Source organism: Gadus chalcogrammus, chromosome 16 (genome assembly GCF_026213295.1).
Source record: "Gadus chalcogrammus isolate NIFS_2021 chromosome 16, NIFS_Gcha_1.0, whole genome shotgun sequence".
Classification (NCBI taxonomy): Eukaryota; Metazoa; Chordata; class Actinopteri; order Gadiformes; family Gadidae; genus Gadus; species Gadus chalcogrammus.
This window is the reverse complement of record NC_079427.1, coordinates 30,350,602-30,365,715: the sequence shown is the minus strand read 5'-3', so window position 1 is coordinate 30,365,715 and position 15,114 is coordinate 30,350,602. Positions and strand designations below refer to the sequence as shown.

At 45.1% G+C, this 15,114-nt stretch overlaps 1 protein-coding gene across 1 annotated transcript in view; it reads left to right on the top strand.

Moving 5' to 3' along the window:
• Positions 1-15,114, top strand: part of pax3b (paired box 3b) — a 42,764-nt gene that overhangs the window by 1,788 nt on the left and 25,862 nt on the right. The window contains 3 exon segments of the mRNA XM_056611769.1: positions 89-164; positions 167-214; positions 457-636. Of these exon segments, the coding sequence (XP_056467744.1) occupies positions 89-164; positions 167-214; positions 457-636 (304 nt within the window).

Below are 15,114 nucleotides of genomic sequence, written 5' to 3'. Positions count from 1 at the left end.
GTCCTCAGGACCCACTCCACCGTGGAGGCTGTGATCCATGTGTTTCCGATGCCCACCTCTGGAGCTGACCACGTGTTTGTGTCTCCAGCAGGGCGCCGCTCCGGATGGGGAGACACGGATAGAGGAGTACAAGCGAGACAACCCAGGTATGTTGAGCTGGGAGACTGGAACTTACTGGAGGAGTGCATGTGTGAGCGGTAGTTAGAGGACCCCTGTGGGGTTCCTTATGTTTCCACACGGGGGGCAGAGTGGTTTCAGAAGGCCCTCTGAACACCTCGATCAAACCCGCCGTCACCAGGTCACCAATCATTAACAAACTGGCTTTCTTTTGTTATGTTCAACCTGATGCCAATACAGCCTTAAAGTCTTCGTCTTGTTGTTCCATGTAGTCTTCGCTGCATGACTGTACCATGTGCTCTATGTATTAGTGATAATATCAAGGTTTTCCCCTCCCAGAGGGCTCCATCAGTCGCATCGTGCGCTGTAAGTTTGGCGGGAAGCTGGAGGAGGAGGAGGAGGAGGAGGAGGAGGAGGAGGAGGAGGAGGAGGAGGAGGAGGAGGAGGTGGAGAGCAAGGAGCTGGAGGAGAGCGAGCGGCGGGCCAAACACAGCATCGAGGGGATCCTGGGTGACAGATGTAAGAGAGCTTTACCCTGATTATCTGCTGCTGCTCTCATACTGCTGAACACTTTTCGCTGATGTTCAAAACGCATCGCAACGAAATGTGCCCTCAGTGGATCATGATGTGAGCTATGGGGAGGTATATTAGTCAATTATGCGGGACTCGGAGCAACTGTGAAGGGGTTGCGTGAGGCTGAACCCCGGGGGAAGCGGGGCTGCGTCAGGGTGAACCCCGGGGGGAGCGGTGCTATGTGAGGGTGATGGGGCCGCTCGGTCGCTCGTTGGTTCTGAGCTCTTGATCGACCTTGTCCTCCCGTGAGGGCCGCCGTAGAGCGGACCGCTGGCCGCCGCCTCTGCAGGAGCGGCGCTCTGCACTGTGTGTCTGTGGATGCAGACGTGCGCTTGTGGATGCTTTGCGCTCGTGCGTGTATTCGTGTGTGCGCGTGGGTTGCAGCAGCGCGTGGGTTTCCATCCCGTTGAGAGGCTCGTCGGAGCTAAGGGGGACAAGGGCAGATATCAATGAATATATATATATATATATATATGCATCAAATAAAAAAATATATATATGTAAGATTTGTAAGATTAATATACTGTTGTTATCTTATTTTTACTATTATGATTGTTTTTTTGTTTTTTTATTATTCTGGTAGTTATGATTATTGTTATTCGTTGAAATAATTATAATGATAACAATAATGATATTTTCACGAAAATGAGATGAGACAATAATGATAATAATAATTATAGTTATAATAACAAATATAATAATAATAATAATGTTGTTATTATTATTATTACTATTATTATGAATAAGTGCTTACAAACTGAGTTCTTGAAATTGATGTTGGTTGCAGCCTAGCAACCTTTATAGCATGAGGCCTATTAGTCCCATTATTACACATTATTTTGATATTATAATATTCTACTTTATATTATTTGTGTAGCCTGCTCGTCTGTTGAATAGATGGACATTCAGCGCAGGACTATTGCAGACGTGCAGTGGAGAACTTAGATTTATCCATCAGGAGGAGGACCTGAAGCGCGTCCCTTGGGGCCGTTTTACAGTGCGCGTCCCCAGATGAGCTGATCGATGGATCAATGGATCAATGATCAGTGTTTGGAGAGCCAATCCGTCTAACAACGACGCAAACAAGCGGACACTTTGGGATGAACTTGGAGACTGAGGCGGGAGTCCATTGAGACTCGGGGGACAAAAGGCGGCTCAGAAGCAGCTCTGCCTCCATGAAGGAGGCAACCTGTTTAGGATTCAGCTAGCCTTCGGAGAGCAGTTCTGCTGCACAAAGGCTGAGCAAAACAGAGGACGAGGAATGATTCAGGGGACCGTGGCCTAACCCTATAGCCGTGGGACAAGCACCTACAAAATGTTTATTTTGATATATTCTGATTGTAAGATTAATATATTGGTGTCATCATGATTATTGCATGATGATTGTTGTGATTATTATGATTTTTGTTATCATTATCTTTATATTTATTGTAATTTGTTCAAATAATAATAATAATATTAATATTAATATTAATATTAATAATAATAATAATAATAATAATAATAATAATAATAATAATAACAAAGGCCTGAGAAAGGATCAGTAAAAGAAGCCGCTTCTTGCCATTCACGAGGACAATGCGGCCTCTGAAACCGCCTCACGATATAGGCGCGCACGTGCATAGGCTGCGTGAACGCACAGAAAATATCCTCCGTGCACCCGCTTACCTGAATCCAAAAGCAGGAAACAGAAAGTTAGAAGAGTTGACTGAGGATACAAGTGAGAGAAACCTCATGCACCTTTAATGTGAAGCGGGAGAAAAGATAAGGGGTGTACACAGCGTAAGCAACGAGCACTTTTCTAATCACTCTGGGAGATAAGGCCTCTGCTCTGTAATTGTATGGCTGTTATTGTTACCTGTCTAAAGCTCAATAATAAATAAGGAACTGGAGGGCCTCAAGCGAACCCGAGGAGGTTGAGATGTTTACACGATTATTCTGATTTTATTTTTTGGTCAAGACAAAAAAAAATGTGTTTCTTAAAACTGCTTCAAATGGTTTTATGAACCATAAATGCTTCAGAATGCTGCCACAAATAACCACCGCCTTGAGCTAAGCGCTGTCTGCCATGGATTCTTTGATACTCCGTTGTGTCCGTTTGAACATTAATAATGTCTTCTAAACGATGTAGATTTTGTGCTATGTCACATTTAATGACCGAGGGAGTGTATTAAAGAGAGCCGGGTGAATGGGGGCCAATGTTCTCCTCCATAGCTCAGAGCCTCGGGCCACAATGGGGCCCTCCCGCTCGTCATGCGTATGGCTCCCCCTCTAACTCCCCAAAGCTCTTCAAGCAGATTAAATCGACTCTTTTATTTCATCTCCCTTTCATGTGGGAGCAAGGCCCTCGCTCCCCCCTGGGGGCCCGCGGTGCAAACTCCTCATATCTGGACTAGTGCTCAGTCACACAGAGTCGCTGGATTAACACACTTTTTTCAATTAAGTTCTACCTTAAGATTTTGTATATTCTTCCCTGCATCATTTATTCGTTAATGTTATAATAAATATTATTATTAGCCTACTAATAAATCTGAATCTATATAAACTGACCATACCATCTATTTTGTATCTAACTTTCTCCTTTCAAAGCCACTGATCAGCAGACCCTGAAGTCTTTGGGTCAATAGAGACAAGGAAAGGACCAGGAAGTAGCCTATTCTAGATTTAACTACGCATGCTGCATAACTAAAGTGATTTAGTGTACATTTAATTTTGTTACTGTACAATCCGTTCGTTTGTTCAAATAAAACAGACACTTTTTTTTAACAAAGGCTTAATTGCCCTCATGTCTATAATGATCACAAACACGCATTAATGTTCATCAATTAAATCGTAAAATTTTGTACATTTTATGATAAATACATTTTGAAATATAGGAAGAAAAAGAAAATAATAATTTGGTAAAAAATAGTAATTTGCTCAGTTTTCGTTTTAATTACATGAAGATCCAATTTAAAGGGAGAGAAGGATCTCTAAATGCTGCATCATAAGAGCATAAAGAGAGAGGACTGTGGCCCTGGGCCCTCGCAGCGTTCATTCACCTTGGAAACACATTTAGGATTGTATTGGCCCCTGGCCCAGTACTGGCCCCTTGGCCCCCTGCTGCCCCTGGCCCAGTTCTGGCCCCTGTCCCTCTCTGGACCCATGGCCCTCTACTGGCCCTGGCCCTCTGCTGCTCCCTGGCCCTCTACTGGCCCCTGACCCTGTACTGGCCCCTGGCCTTCTGCTGCCCCCTGCTGGACCCTTACCCTCTATTGGCCACTGTCCCTATGCAGGACCCTGGCCCTGTACTGGCCCCTTGACCTCTACTGGCCCCCCTGGCCCTCTGCTGGCTCCTGGCCCTCTACTAGCCCCTGGCCCTCTACTGGCCCTCTACTGGCCCCTGGCCCTCTACTTGCCCCTTGCCCTCTGCTCCCGCCTGGCCCTCTACTGGCCCTTGGCCCTCTGCTGCCCCCTAATGGGCCCTTACCCTTTACTGGTCACTGTCCCTCTGCGGGCCCCTGGCCCTCCTCTGGCCCCTTGCCCTCTACTGCCCCCTGGCCCTCAACTGACCCCTGTAAGCCCTTGGCCCTCTACTGGCCTCTGGCCTTCTGCTGGCCCTGGACCTCTGCTGCCTTCTGGCCCTCGAATGGCCCCTGCTGGTGCCTGGCCCTCTGCTACCCCTGGCCCTCGAATGGCCCCTGGCCCTCGAGTGGCCCCTGCTGGCTCCTGACCCTCTACTCCTGGCCCTCGTCTGGCCCCTGGCCCTCTTATGGCCCCTGGCCCTCTACTGGCCCTGGCCCTCGACTGGCCCCTCGCCCTCTTATGGCCAGGGGCCAGTAGAGGGCCAGGGGCCAGCAGAGGGACAGGGGCCAGCAATGTGTATCTTTCTTCAGTGGGAAAATTAGCCTGTAAGATTCCACACACACACACACACACGCACACACACTCCACACACACACACACACACACACACACACACACACGCGCGCGCGCACGCACGCACGCACGCACACACACACACACACACACACCACACACACACACACACACACACACACACACACACACACACACACACACACACACACACCCCACACACATACCCCTGGCCCTCAACTGGCCCCTGACCCGAGACTGGCTCCTGGCCCTCTGCTGGCCTCTGGCCCTCTACTGTCCCCTGGTGGCTCCTGGCCCTCTACTCCTGGTCCTCTTCTGGCTCCTGGCCCTCTACTGGCCCTGGCCCTCTACTGCCCCTGGCCCTCTTATGGCCCCTGGCCCTCTACTGGCCCTGGCCCTCGACTGGCCCCTGGCCCTCTTATGGCCAGGGGCCAGTAGAGGGCCAGGGGCCAGCAGAGGGACAGGGGCCAGCAGTGTGTATCTTTCTTCAGTGGGGAAATTAGCCTGTAAGATTCCACACACACACACACACACACACACACACACACACACACACACACACACACACTCGCACACACACACACACACACACAACACACACCACAACACTACAGAACACACCACACACAAGAACACACACACACACACGCACACACGCACACACAACTCCACACACACAACACACACACACACACCACACACCACACACACCACACACACACACCACACACACACACACACACACCCCACACATACCCCTGGCCCTCAACTGGCCCCTGACCCGAGACTGGCTCCTGGCCCTCTGCTGGCCTCTGGCCCTCTACTGTCCCCTGGTGGCTCCTGGCCCTCTACTCCTGGTCCTCTTCTGGCTCCTGGCCCTCTCCATTCTGCAGCCTCCATTCTCCGGCTCATTGTACCCAGCGCCCTGATCAGTCGGCCGCCGCACAAAGGGGAGCCGGGAGCCCATAAGACATGAAAGAGCAGAAAAGGTTGAGCGGGCTTTGTTGAAGGAGCGGAGCAGGACTTTGTTTGTGTAAATAATGCGGGAAATGAAGAGGAACTGAATTGGGAGGGGGGAGGAGGTATTGAGGAGACGAGGGGAGAGGAGAGGAGAGGAGATTAAAGGAGGGAAGAGCTGGGGAGGAGATGAGGAGAGGAGAGGAGAGGGCAGGAGAGGAGAGGAGTGAGTTGTCATTCCCTGAAACAACAGAAAAGTTGTGTAGTTTTGAAACAGAACAAGCTACAGCCTTTATAAAAATAACTTCAATTTATGCATAATATTGTTTGATATTTGTTCAAATGATTGAATATAAATATACTGTCTTTCAGTGTTGGTCAAGTTACTTGGAAAAAGTAATTAGTTACTGATTACTTATCCAAGAAAATAATCCAGTTACTATACTGATTACTTATTTACAAAAGTAATTAGTTACTTTACTAATTACTTTACTTAGTTACTTTTCAAAAACACACTAGCTATACACAACCTGAATACGCTTTTTTAAAACTTGTTTTTATTAGTCTCAATCTTTTTAACTATGGACATTGCTAACAAAAAAATAAATTAAATGCAACAGTCTCATTTAAAGAAAATCGTTTTGGTGTGTATACACACCTTCATTCGAATAGATGTAAATAAAATACAGCCATTAAATAATTAAAACCAAAGTCTCTATTTAACATTTACATCTTTTAACAGTTGCAGTGCAGAGAAGAGTAATGCGTTTACCAAAACAGAAAATGCTGTTGCATGCCACATTTAGGCTGTTCAAATGTCAACTACGAGTATGTGTTTGAACTGTGTGTGTGTGGAAGGATGTGTTTCATAGATAAATACATAGATATTATGCATAGTTATATGCTACACGTGAACCTCCTAAAATGGCGCAATTTGATTGGTTCGCTATCTCGGGATATTGGGCAATATCCACGATTGACATCTCAAACTCTATAGTTGTTTGTCATCGCAAAATGTCAGCTGATAACAACAATAAACCTTGGTCTCGTCGGCTTATTCCCCGCTATTCACTTCAGCCTTTGGCGACATACTGTTGACTAATAGCCTAGATAGATACATAGCCTAGTCAAGTCTGTTATTAATACCAAACTCTACACGTCGGGAATGTCATTTAGGACGGTGATTCGGCTCACACAGTATAGCCTAGACAAGTATAGCCTACAAATACATCACATTAAAACTAGACCCATGCGTTGATAGATAGATAGATAGACAGACAGACGGATAGAGAGTATTAAATATGTTCCATTATTTGTCTTGCGGAGCCAGCGAATCCTGTGCGCGCGTATGCAAATTAACCATGTGCGCCTAGCTAGAAAGAGTCTTGCACACGCGTGTCTGTTGTTTACTTCTAGACGTCGCGCCGCTATAGGCTACGTCATTGTCAAGAGACAGTCTCACAAAGCAAATACGGCAAAATCCCAAATTATTTTACTGTCTATGGCAAAAATAAATCACGGTTTTGTAACGCAGTAATGCAGGGCTGCTTGCAAGGAAAGTAAAAGTAATCAAATTACTATTTTTGCAATTGTAATCCCTTACTTTACTCGTTATTTGAAAAAAGTAATTGGATTACTGTAACACCTTACTTCTAACGCGTTACTGCCCATCACTGCTGTCTTTATAGATGACTGATGTTCATTTATGTATTTGTATCACATATTCCCATACTGTAGCTTAAAATCGTGTTCCTCATATTCTTGTCGTGAAATGGCCCTTCAATGTCACAACTGTGCACTTAATCTCTGCTTGATGATGCTGGATAGTTCAATATTATCGTGCTCACAAAACACAACGGATTAAAGTAGCCCCCGCTTTTCATGAATGTGTTTGAGTGTGAACGTGAAAACATCTCCATTTACCAACACGTCATGGATTCGGCTGTCAGATTTTAATTAACCTTTCATTAAGTTGTAAGTTGCCATTCCCAGCTCTTCCGTGCAAAATTGTGGCTGAGCGGAATATAACATTGGTGAGGAAACTGTGCCCTGAGCCTAGAGTGTAGACTGTCCGTCACCTCGTCTGGAGCAAGAATGTGTCGCAACTTTACTGTGCCCACGGGCACTGGGGAAGAGGGGGGAGGGGGGAGATCAGGTGCCAAGCAATGAGTACCCTCAGGCCGTCTCTCTCTCTCTCTCCCTTTCTTATTGTGACTTTCTGATATCCATTCAAAGTGCAATTAATGAATGCATACTAACTTTCAGTTAGGGTCAGGGTTATTTTTGCGAGGGGCATAGATGGGGGGGCGGCTAGTGTGTGTGTGTGTGTGTGTCATAGTTTTAATAGGGGGTGTCCCCCGAGACACACACAAACACCCTGGAACCCTCCCGCCCCCCCTCCCCCTGTCCTCTGTGATGGAGGGGCCACATTGGGCTCTATCAAGGTTTGAAGTGAGAGGGTGAGAGGAGCCGGCGGAGGTCAAGTTGAATGGAGCGCCATATAAGGAGCCTCTTTATCCACTGCCAGGGGGCAGTATATGTACTAGAAGGATGGTAGAAGAGGGTGTGTGTGTGTGTGTGGTCGTGTCTGTTTTCGACTGCATGTGTGTTGTGGGTAAGAATATGGGAACGTATTTTTCTAAGAAAATACTATTTATACTGATATAAATAGTTTTCAGAAATGATTGACCATGATTTCTAAGTTTTTCAGACCAAGAACTGCTGGACATAACATTGGCGAGGAAACGGTGCACTGAGCCAAGAGTGTGGTGGAGCTCTGTCCGTCTCCTCGTCTGGAGCAAGAATGTGTCACAACTTTACTTTGCCCATGGGCACAAGGGAAGAGGGGGGGGGGGGGGGGGGCGTCAGGGACCAAGCAGTGAGTACCCTCAGGCCGTCTCTCCCTCTCTCTCTTTCTTATTGTGACTTTCTGATATCAATTCATAGGGCATTTAATGAATGCATACTAACTTTGAAATCTGTTTTTTTTTTTGGATGGGGGGGGGCTAGTGTGTGTGTGTGTGTGAGTGTGTCATGGTTTTTATGACCCCCCCCCCCATCCTCTGTGATGAAGGGGCCACATTGAGAGGAGAGAGTGAGAGGGTGAGAGGAGCCGGCAGAGGTCAAGTTGAATGGAGCGCCATATAAGGACTGCAATCTCTGCATTATAGGGCACGCCATATATGGGGAAAAATAAAGAAAATAAGAAGAATTAAAACAAAGCAGGGTCCTGGATGAGGTCTGGATAAGTCTGTGGGAGAGGCGTCAGGGCTGCCGTGGAGGGGCGTGGTCAGAGAGACGGGCAGCTGTTAATCAGCAGAGCTGTGTGTATCACCGACCACTGACCAACACTAAGTCTGATCTGTTGAAGCTCTTTCCTCTGCGTCGATTTCTGGTTGCATAAACCTATTTGCTACACAAAATACATAGCTTTTTTTGAGAGCAGAGAGAGCAGCAGAGAGAGGTCATGTTTCCCGAAGCTCCGCTAGGCATTGGAAAAAACTACTTAATTCATCATTTAGATCTACTTTATCTTATTTATTTCATGATCATAATGCCTAACAGTATATAGTTTGTTTTCCGTCGTCCTCCATCGCTCGATCAACAATACATTTTGGCACTTTTTACTCCCGGATCAGACCGCAGAAAAAGCCTTGGACTTTCCTATCGCCAACATGCCTCTGTACTCGGATATCTCAGGCACGGAGACTGGGAAATGCACAGACTGCACCAAAATGCAACAGAGGGTGGCTTAATTGAAACGAGACTAGCAGCATTAGAAAAATGCAAAGGACCCCTACAGGATACAGTGCCGATGGGTGAGTTTGCTGAGCTCACTCAGATACAGCAAGATGATCAAAGCTACACTGTATCCTTCCCGAAGCTGGACAAGAGAGAGACAGTTCCAGCTGCGTTTCACTGGCACAGAGTCGGCGCTAAGCCAAAACAACATACCAAAGTGAATCAACAAGATCACTCAACGCCAAATGCTAAACTACCCAAAGCTAAAGTTATCAGCCGGATTAGCCCGTCACTGAAATTAACCCTGCCACTGAAGAACCGTTCCTGCCACTTCAAGAGTCCACGAACGAGCCTGCCACCCATGCACCCCTGAGCCCCGAGATGCGTCCGGGACGGACAGTGCGGACAGAGACGGAAGATGAACCAGTCGCCATGGAGGCGAGCTGCGCATGCCTCGGCCACCTGTGCACCCCTGACCCCTGAAATGTGTCCGGACAGACGGTACGGACAGACATGGAACAACCAGTCGCCACGGAGGCGGGCTGCGCATGTGTCTGCCACCGTCCAACAAGGGCCCATCTCAGAGGAAGCAGATGAACCAGACACTCTGATTATAGGAGACTCAACCATCAAGGATATAACCGTAAGAAGATCAAACATGCATCTTCCCATATGGAATGGTTAGTGATATCAACCATAAACTAGCCAAAGTCATATTGGAGAACCCCAAAATCTCACAGATTATTGTGCATGCAGGATTTAATGATGTTCAAAGAGAACAGTCAGAACTTCTGAAGAGGGATTACACTGATCTATTGGATACACTGGACAAAATACACATCACTCATTCATCAGTGGACCCATACCATCAGTTGACAGGGGAATAAACAGATTCAGTCGTCTACTTGCACTGAATACATGGCTTCCAGAGTCTGCAATGAAAGAGGAAGGGGCTTTATTGACAATTTCAACTTATTCTGGGGGCGCAAATATCTTTTCAGAGCAGATGGCCTACACCCAAACAGGTTAGGCTCAAAACTGTTGAGGGACAATCTTCTCTTCTCGCTTTAACGCACAGGCCACAATCTTGCCATGGTCTGACGCACAGGCCGCATCAGAGCACAGGTTGAGAAGAAGCGAGACTACAGCCTCCCCCACACATCTACTCTGCCACTAGCTGACACACAGATAGCAGACAGCCCACAGACCTTGAAGAGAGACAACAGCCCGCCCGACGCCATCAACACTGTGCCTTCCCCAATCGCTGATGCTGGCTTGACGAGGAACGGCCACCCCCCTCCTCTGCATTACAGACCAAAGACCTTGAAGAGAGACAACAGCCTGCCCGACACCATGGACACCGTGCCCTCCCCCATCGCTGATGCTGGCTTGGCGAGGAACGGCCACCCCCCTCCTCATCTCTCCCATAGCCACAACAACTCCAGCTCCACTGTCTCCTCCCTTTGCGATTTTCCAGCTGAATTTAAGAAACAGGAATATGTAGGCATCAAAACTTGCATCTGTGTCAATGATAGCATCGCCAGGGTCATTCCCACAGGCTGATAACACCAAAGCGGAGGGCGCCCCAGCCCCCCGCCCCCTATACTGATAGTAGTCCTGAGTATTACTGAGACAAAAAAGGGTTCAGCCGTAGACAAGTATAAAGGACGTTTCGCATAATCTGCTGAACCCAAGGTTGCCTATGTCAAAACATGGCAACTTTTGCATTCCTGCTGTAACCACTAAGAGAGTAAACAAAGGGAAACGTAGACACACTGCTAACCTCACAAATCTCTTACATATTTCCTCCAAACCAAAAACAACCTTAAGCCTATCAACAACACCATCAAGATGGGTCTACTTAATGTTAGGTCTCTTAATAACAAATCATTTTTAGATTAATGATTTTATTACCACCTCTAAACTGGATTTTATGTTTTTAACTGAAACATGGCTGGAACTAAAATAACAGGGCAACCGTTCTGATAGAGACAGCTCCTCCCAACTATAACTTTTTTGATGCATGTAGATCTGGAAAAAGAGGTGGAGGGGTTGCTGTTATATTTAAAAATGATTTTCAGGGGAAACAGATGTTATTTGGTGATTTCCATCATTCGAATACCTTTGTGCTGTATTGAAATGCTCCCCCAGAGTTCTCCTATTAATTATTTACAGGCCACCCACATACTCTGCAAATTTTTTCGATGAATTCACAGAATTATTGTCTAGCATCTCCACAGACTTTGACTGTCTAGTTATAACTGGTGACTTCATTTTCATACTGATGATTTGAATGACAAGTGTGTGCAAAAAAACTTTTTACCATTTTGGACACATTTGAACTGTCCCAACATGTGAAAGAGACTACTCATTGTAAGGGCCACACTCTAGACCTGGTTATCACAAAGGGCCTCAATGTTTCTGATCTCTCTGTGACTGATCCTTCCTTGTCTGACCACTTTTGTGTTTTCTTTAATATATCGTTTATTCCCGACATACAGACAAAATCAAATACTGTCAAAAAACGGTATATCAATGAAGAATCGTATGTACTTTTTAGAAAGGCCATCTCCTTACTACCACCTCTCAACCCATGTTCTGCTGATGATCTTGTAGAAAACTTTAATTTGAAAATTTTGAAAAGTCATGGATGTCATTGCACCTTATAAGGTATTAAACGATTTCTGGAAAGCAAAAGGCACCCTGGAGAAAAGCTGCCTCTGTAACAGCACAGAAAAAAGAATGCAGGAAGGTTGAACGCATCTGGCGTAAAACAAAACTTCAAATTCACCATGATATCTACAAAGAGAGCCTCCGTGCCTACAATTCAGACTTAAAAAGTGCTAGAGAAACATTTTTCTCCAATATCATTAAATCCAATAATAATAATGCAAAAACCCTATTTGCAACTGTTGACAGACTGACCAACCCCCCAACACAAATTCCACCTGATCTCCATTCCACGCAGAATGCAATGAGTTTGCAGCTTTTTATACTGATAAAATTGAAGGCATCAGACGCGCCATCAATATCTCCACTTCAAACAAAAATGTTGGACTACCACCCTGTTCAGGCAAAAGTAACGTGGCAGGGATGGCATGCTTTAATGTTATTGACTCTAAAACTCTTGTGGAAACTGTTACACAACTAAAGCCATCCACCTGTTGCCTTGATTCTTTACCTACCAACCTCTTTAAGAATGTTTTTGACTGCCTAGCAATAGACATATTGCAGATAGTTAACAACTCTCTCCATGTCAGGCAACTTCCCAAAAGCCCTGAAAACTGCAGTTATTAAACCCCTTTTAAAAAGCGGAGCCTAGATACCTCTATTATTAACAACTACAGACCAATATCAAATCTGCCCTTCATAAGTAAAATCATTGAGAAAGTTGTCCTCCAGCAACTTAATCACTTCCTGGCATCAACTGGTTGTTATGACACCTTCCAATCAGGATTTCGACCCCTGCACAGCACTGAGACCGCCCTCATTAAAGTTGTAAACGACATCCGTCTTAACACAGACTCTGGCAAAACCTCAATACTAATGCTACTAGACCTCAGTGCTGCATTCGACACTGTAGACCATACAATACTTTTGGACAGGTTAGAAAACTGGGTGGGGCTTTCAGGCACAGTCTTAAATTGGTTCAGATCCTACCTACAAAATAGGAACTACTTTGTTTCCATCGGCGACTTTGTATCAGAATCAACCAACGTGATGTGTGGAGTCCCACAAGGTTCGATCTTAGGACCCTCTTTATTCAACATCTACATGCTCCCACTAGGGCAAATCATGCATAATAACAATATTGACCATCATTGCTATGCTGATGACACGCAAATCTATGTATCGCTATCACCAAATGACTATCGGCCCATAGATCTGCTGTGCCAGTGCATTGAGCAAGTGAAAGGACTGGATGTGCCGAAATTTCCTTCAGCTAAATGAGGATAAAACAGAGATAATTGTATTTGGTGCTAAAACGGAAAGGCTTAAAGTAACCCAACACCTTCACTCTCTGTCCCTGAAAACCTCAATCAAAGCCAGAAACCTAGGGGTTATCATGGATTCTGATTTACATTTCGAAAGTCACATCAAATCAGTTACAAAATCTGCATATTATCACCTTAAAAATGTAGCAAGACTTAGAGGGCTCATGTCCACAGAAGACTTACAAAAACTTGTACATGCCTTTATCACTAGTAAGCTTGATTACTGCAATGGTCTCCTTACAGGTCTCCCAAAACAAACTCTAAGGAAGCTTCAGCTTGTTCAGAATGCTGCTGCTAGAGTATTAACAAAGACCAAAAAATTTGAACATATTACACCAATTCTTAAATCGTTACATTGGCTTCCTGTAGGTCAGAGAATTGATTTTAAAATCATGTTGCTAACCTATAAATCCCTACATGGTTTAGGCCCAAAATATTTAACTGATATGCTTCCACTACATAAGCCTTCTAGAACACTAAGATCTTCTGAGACCAATCTGTTAATTATCCCCAGAGTAAACACGAAACATGGGAAAGCAGGATTTAGTTACTATGCAACAAATAGCTGGAATAAACTCCCTGAGGATTTAAGACTTGCCCCAACTCTGAGCACCTTCAAAACAAGATTGAAGACTTTTATGTTTGCTTTAGCTTTCTGCTAAATCTTAAATACTTTAGCTTTATTTTACTAAAATGCCTTTTTAACTCACTTTCAATTTTACTTACTAAAAAGCCTTTTAACTTTCTATTTTACCTCATTTCTTTGCATATGTTTTCTTTTCTTTTTAATGTATAACAATGTTTATATGTGAAGCACTTTGAGTCTGCCTTGTGTATGAAAAGTGCTATATAAATAAAGTTGCCTTGCCTTGCCTTGCCTTTTAAGACTCCAAAATAAAACATGTACAATGTGTTTTCTTGCTGTAAAAAGTCGAAATATGAGTCCACGTCTGCTGCGTATTCTGGGATGGATTAATTATTTATCACTCAGCTTTATTCATGGCTGTTCACCCTGGACCTCAGCTACTCACTGTCAGCTTCAGGAAGTCAGACGATTGAGGGATTGGCACCCATAATCTATCTGCGGTACATGTGAACATGACGTAGTTCCTGGCAAGAGATATTGGAAAGAGAAGAGTTTTAGATTTACTCCTGTATTTCCTGCGTTTCTATGGGATGTCGCTGGTCTCTATTGGATGTGGTTGGTCTCTATTGGATATTGCTGGTCTCTATGGGATGTTGCTGGTCTATGTTGTTGGTCTCTCCTGGATGTTGCTTGTCTATGTTGTTGGTCTCTCTTGGATGTTGCTGCTCTCTATTGGATGTTGCTGGTCTCTATTGTATGTTGCTTTAATCTATTGGATGTTGCTGGTCCCTCAGCGATATTGCTGGTCTCTATTGGATATGGCTGGTCTCTACTTGATTTTGCTGGTCTATGTTGCTGGTCTCTATCAGATGTTGCTGGTCTCTATAAGTTGTTGTTGGTCTCAATTGGATGTTGCTGGTATATATTGGATGTTGCTGGTCTCTCAGAGATATTGCTGGTCTCTATTGGATGTTGCTGGCCGCTACTGGATGTTGCTGGTCTCTATTGGATGTGGCTGGTCTCTAAGGGATGTAACTGGTCTCTATTGGAAGTTGCTGGTCTCTATGGGATGTTGCTTGTCTCTATTGGATGTTCCTGGTCGCTATTTTATGTTGCTGGTCTATGTTGCTGGTCTATATTGGATGTTGCTGGTCTCTATTTGATGTTGCTGCTCTCTATGGGATGTTGTTGGTCTCTATTGGATGTTGCTGGTCTATGTTGCTGGTCTCTATTGGATGTTGCTGGTGTCGTGGCAATTTCTGTATC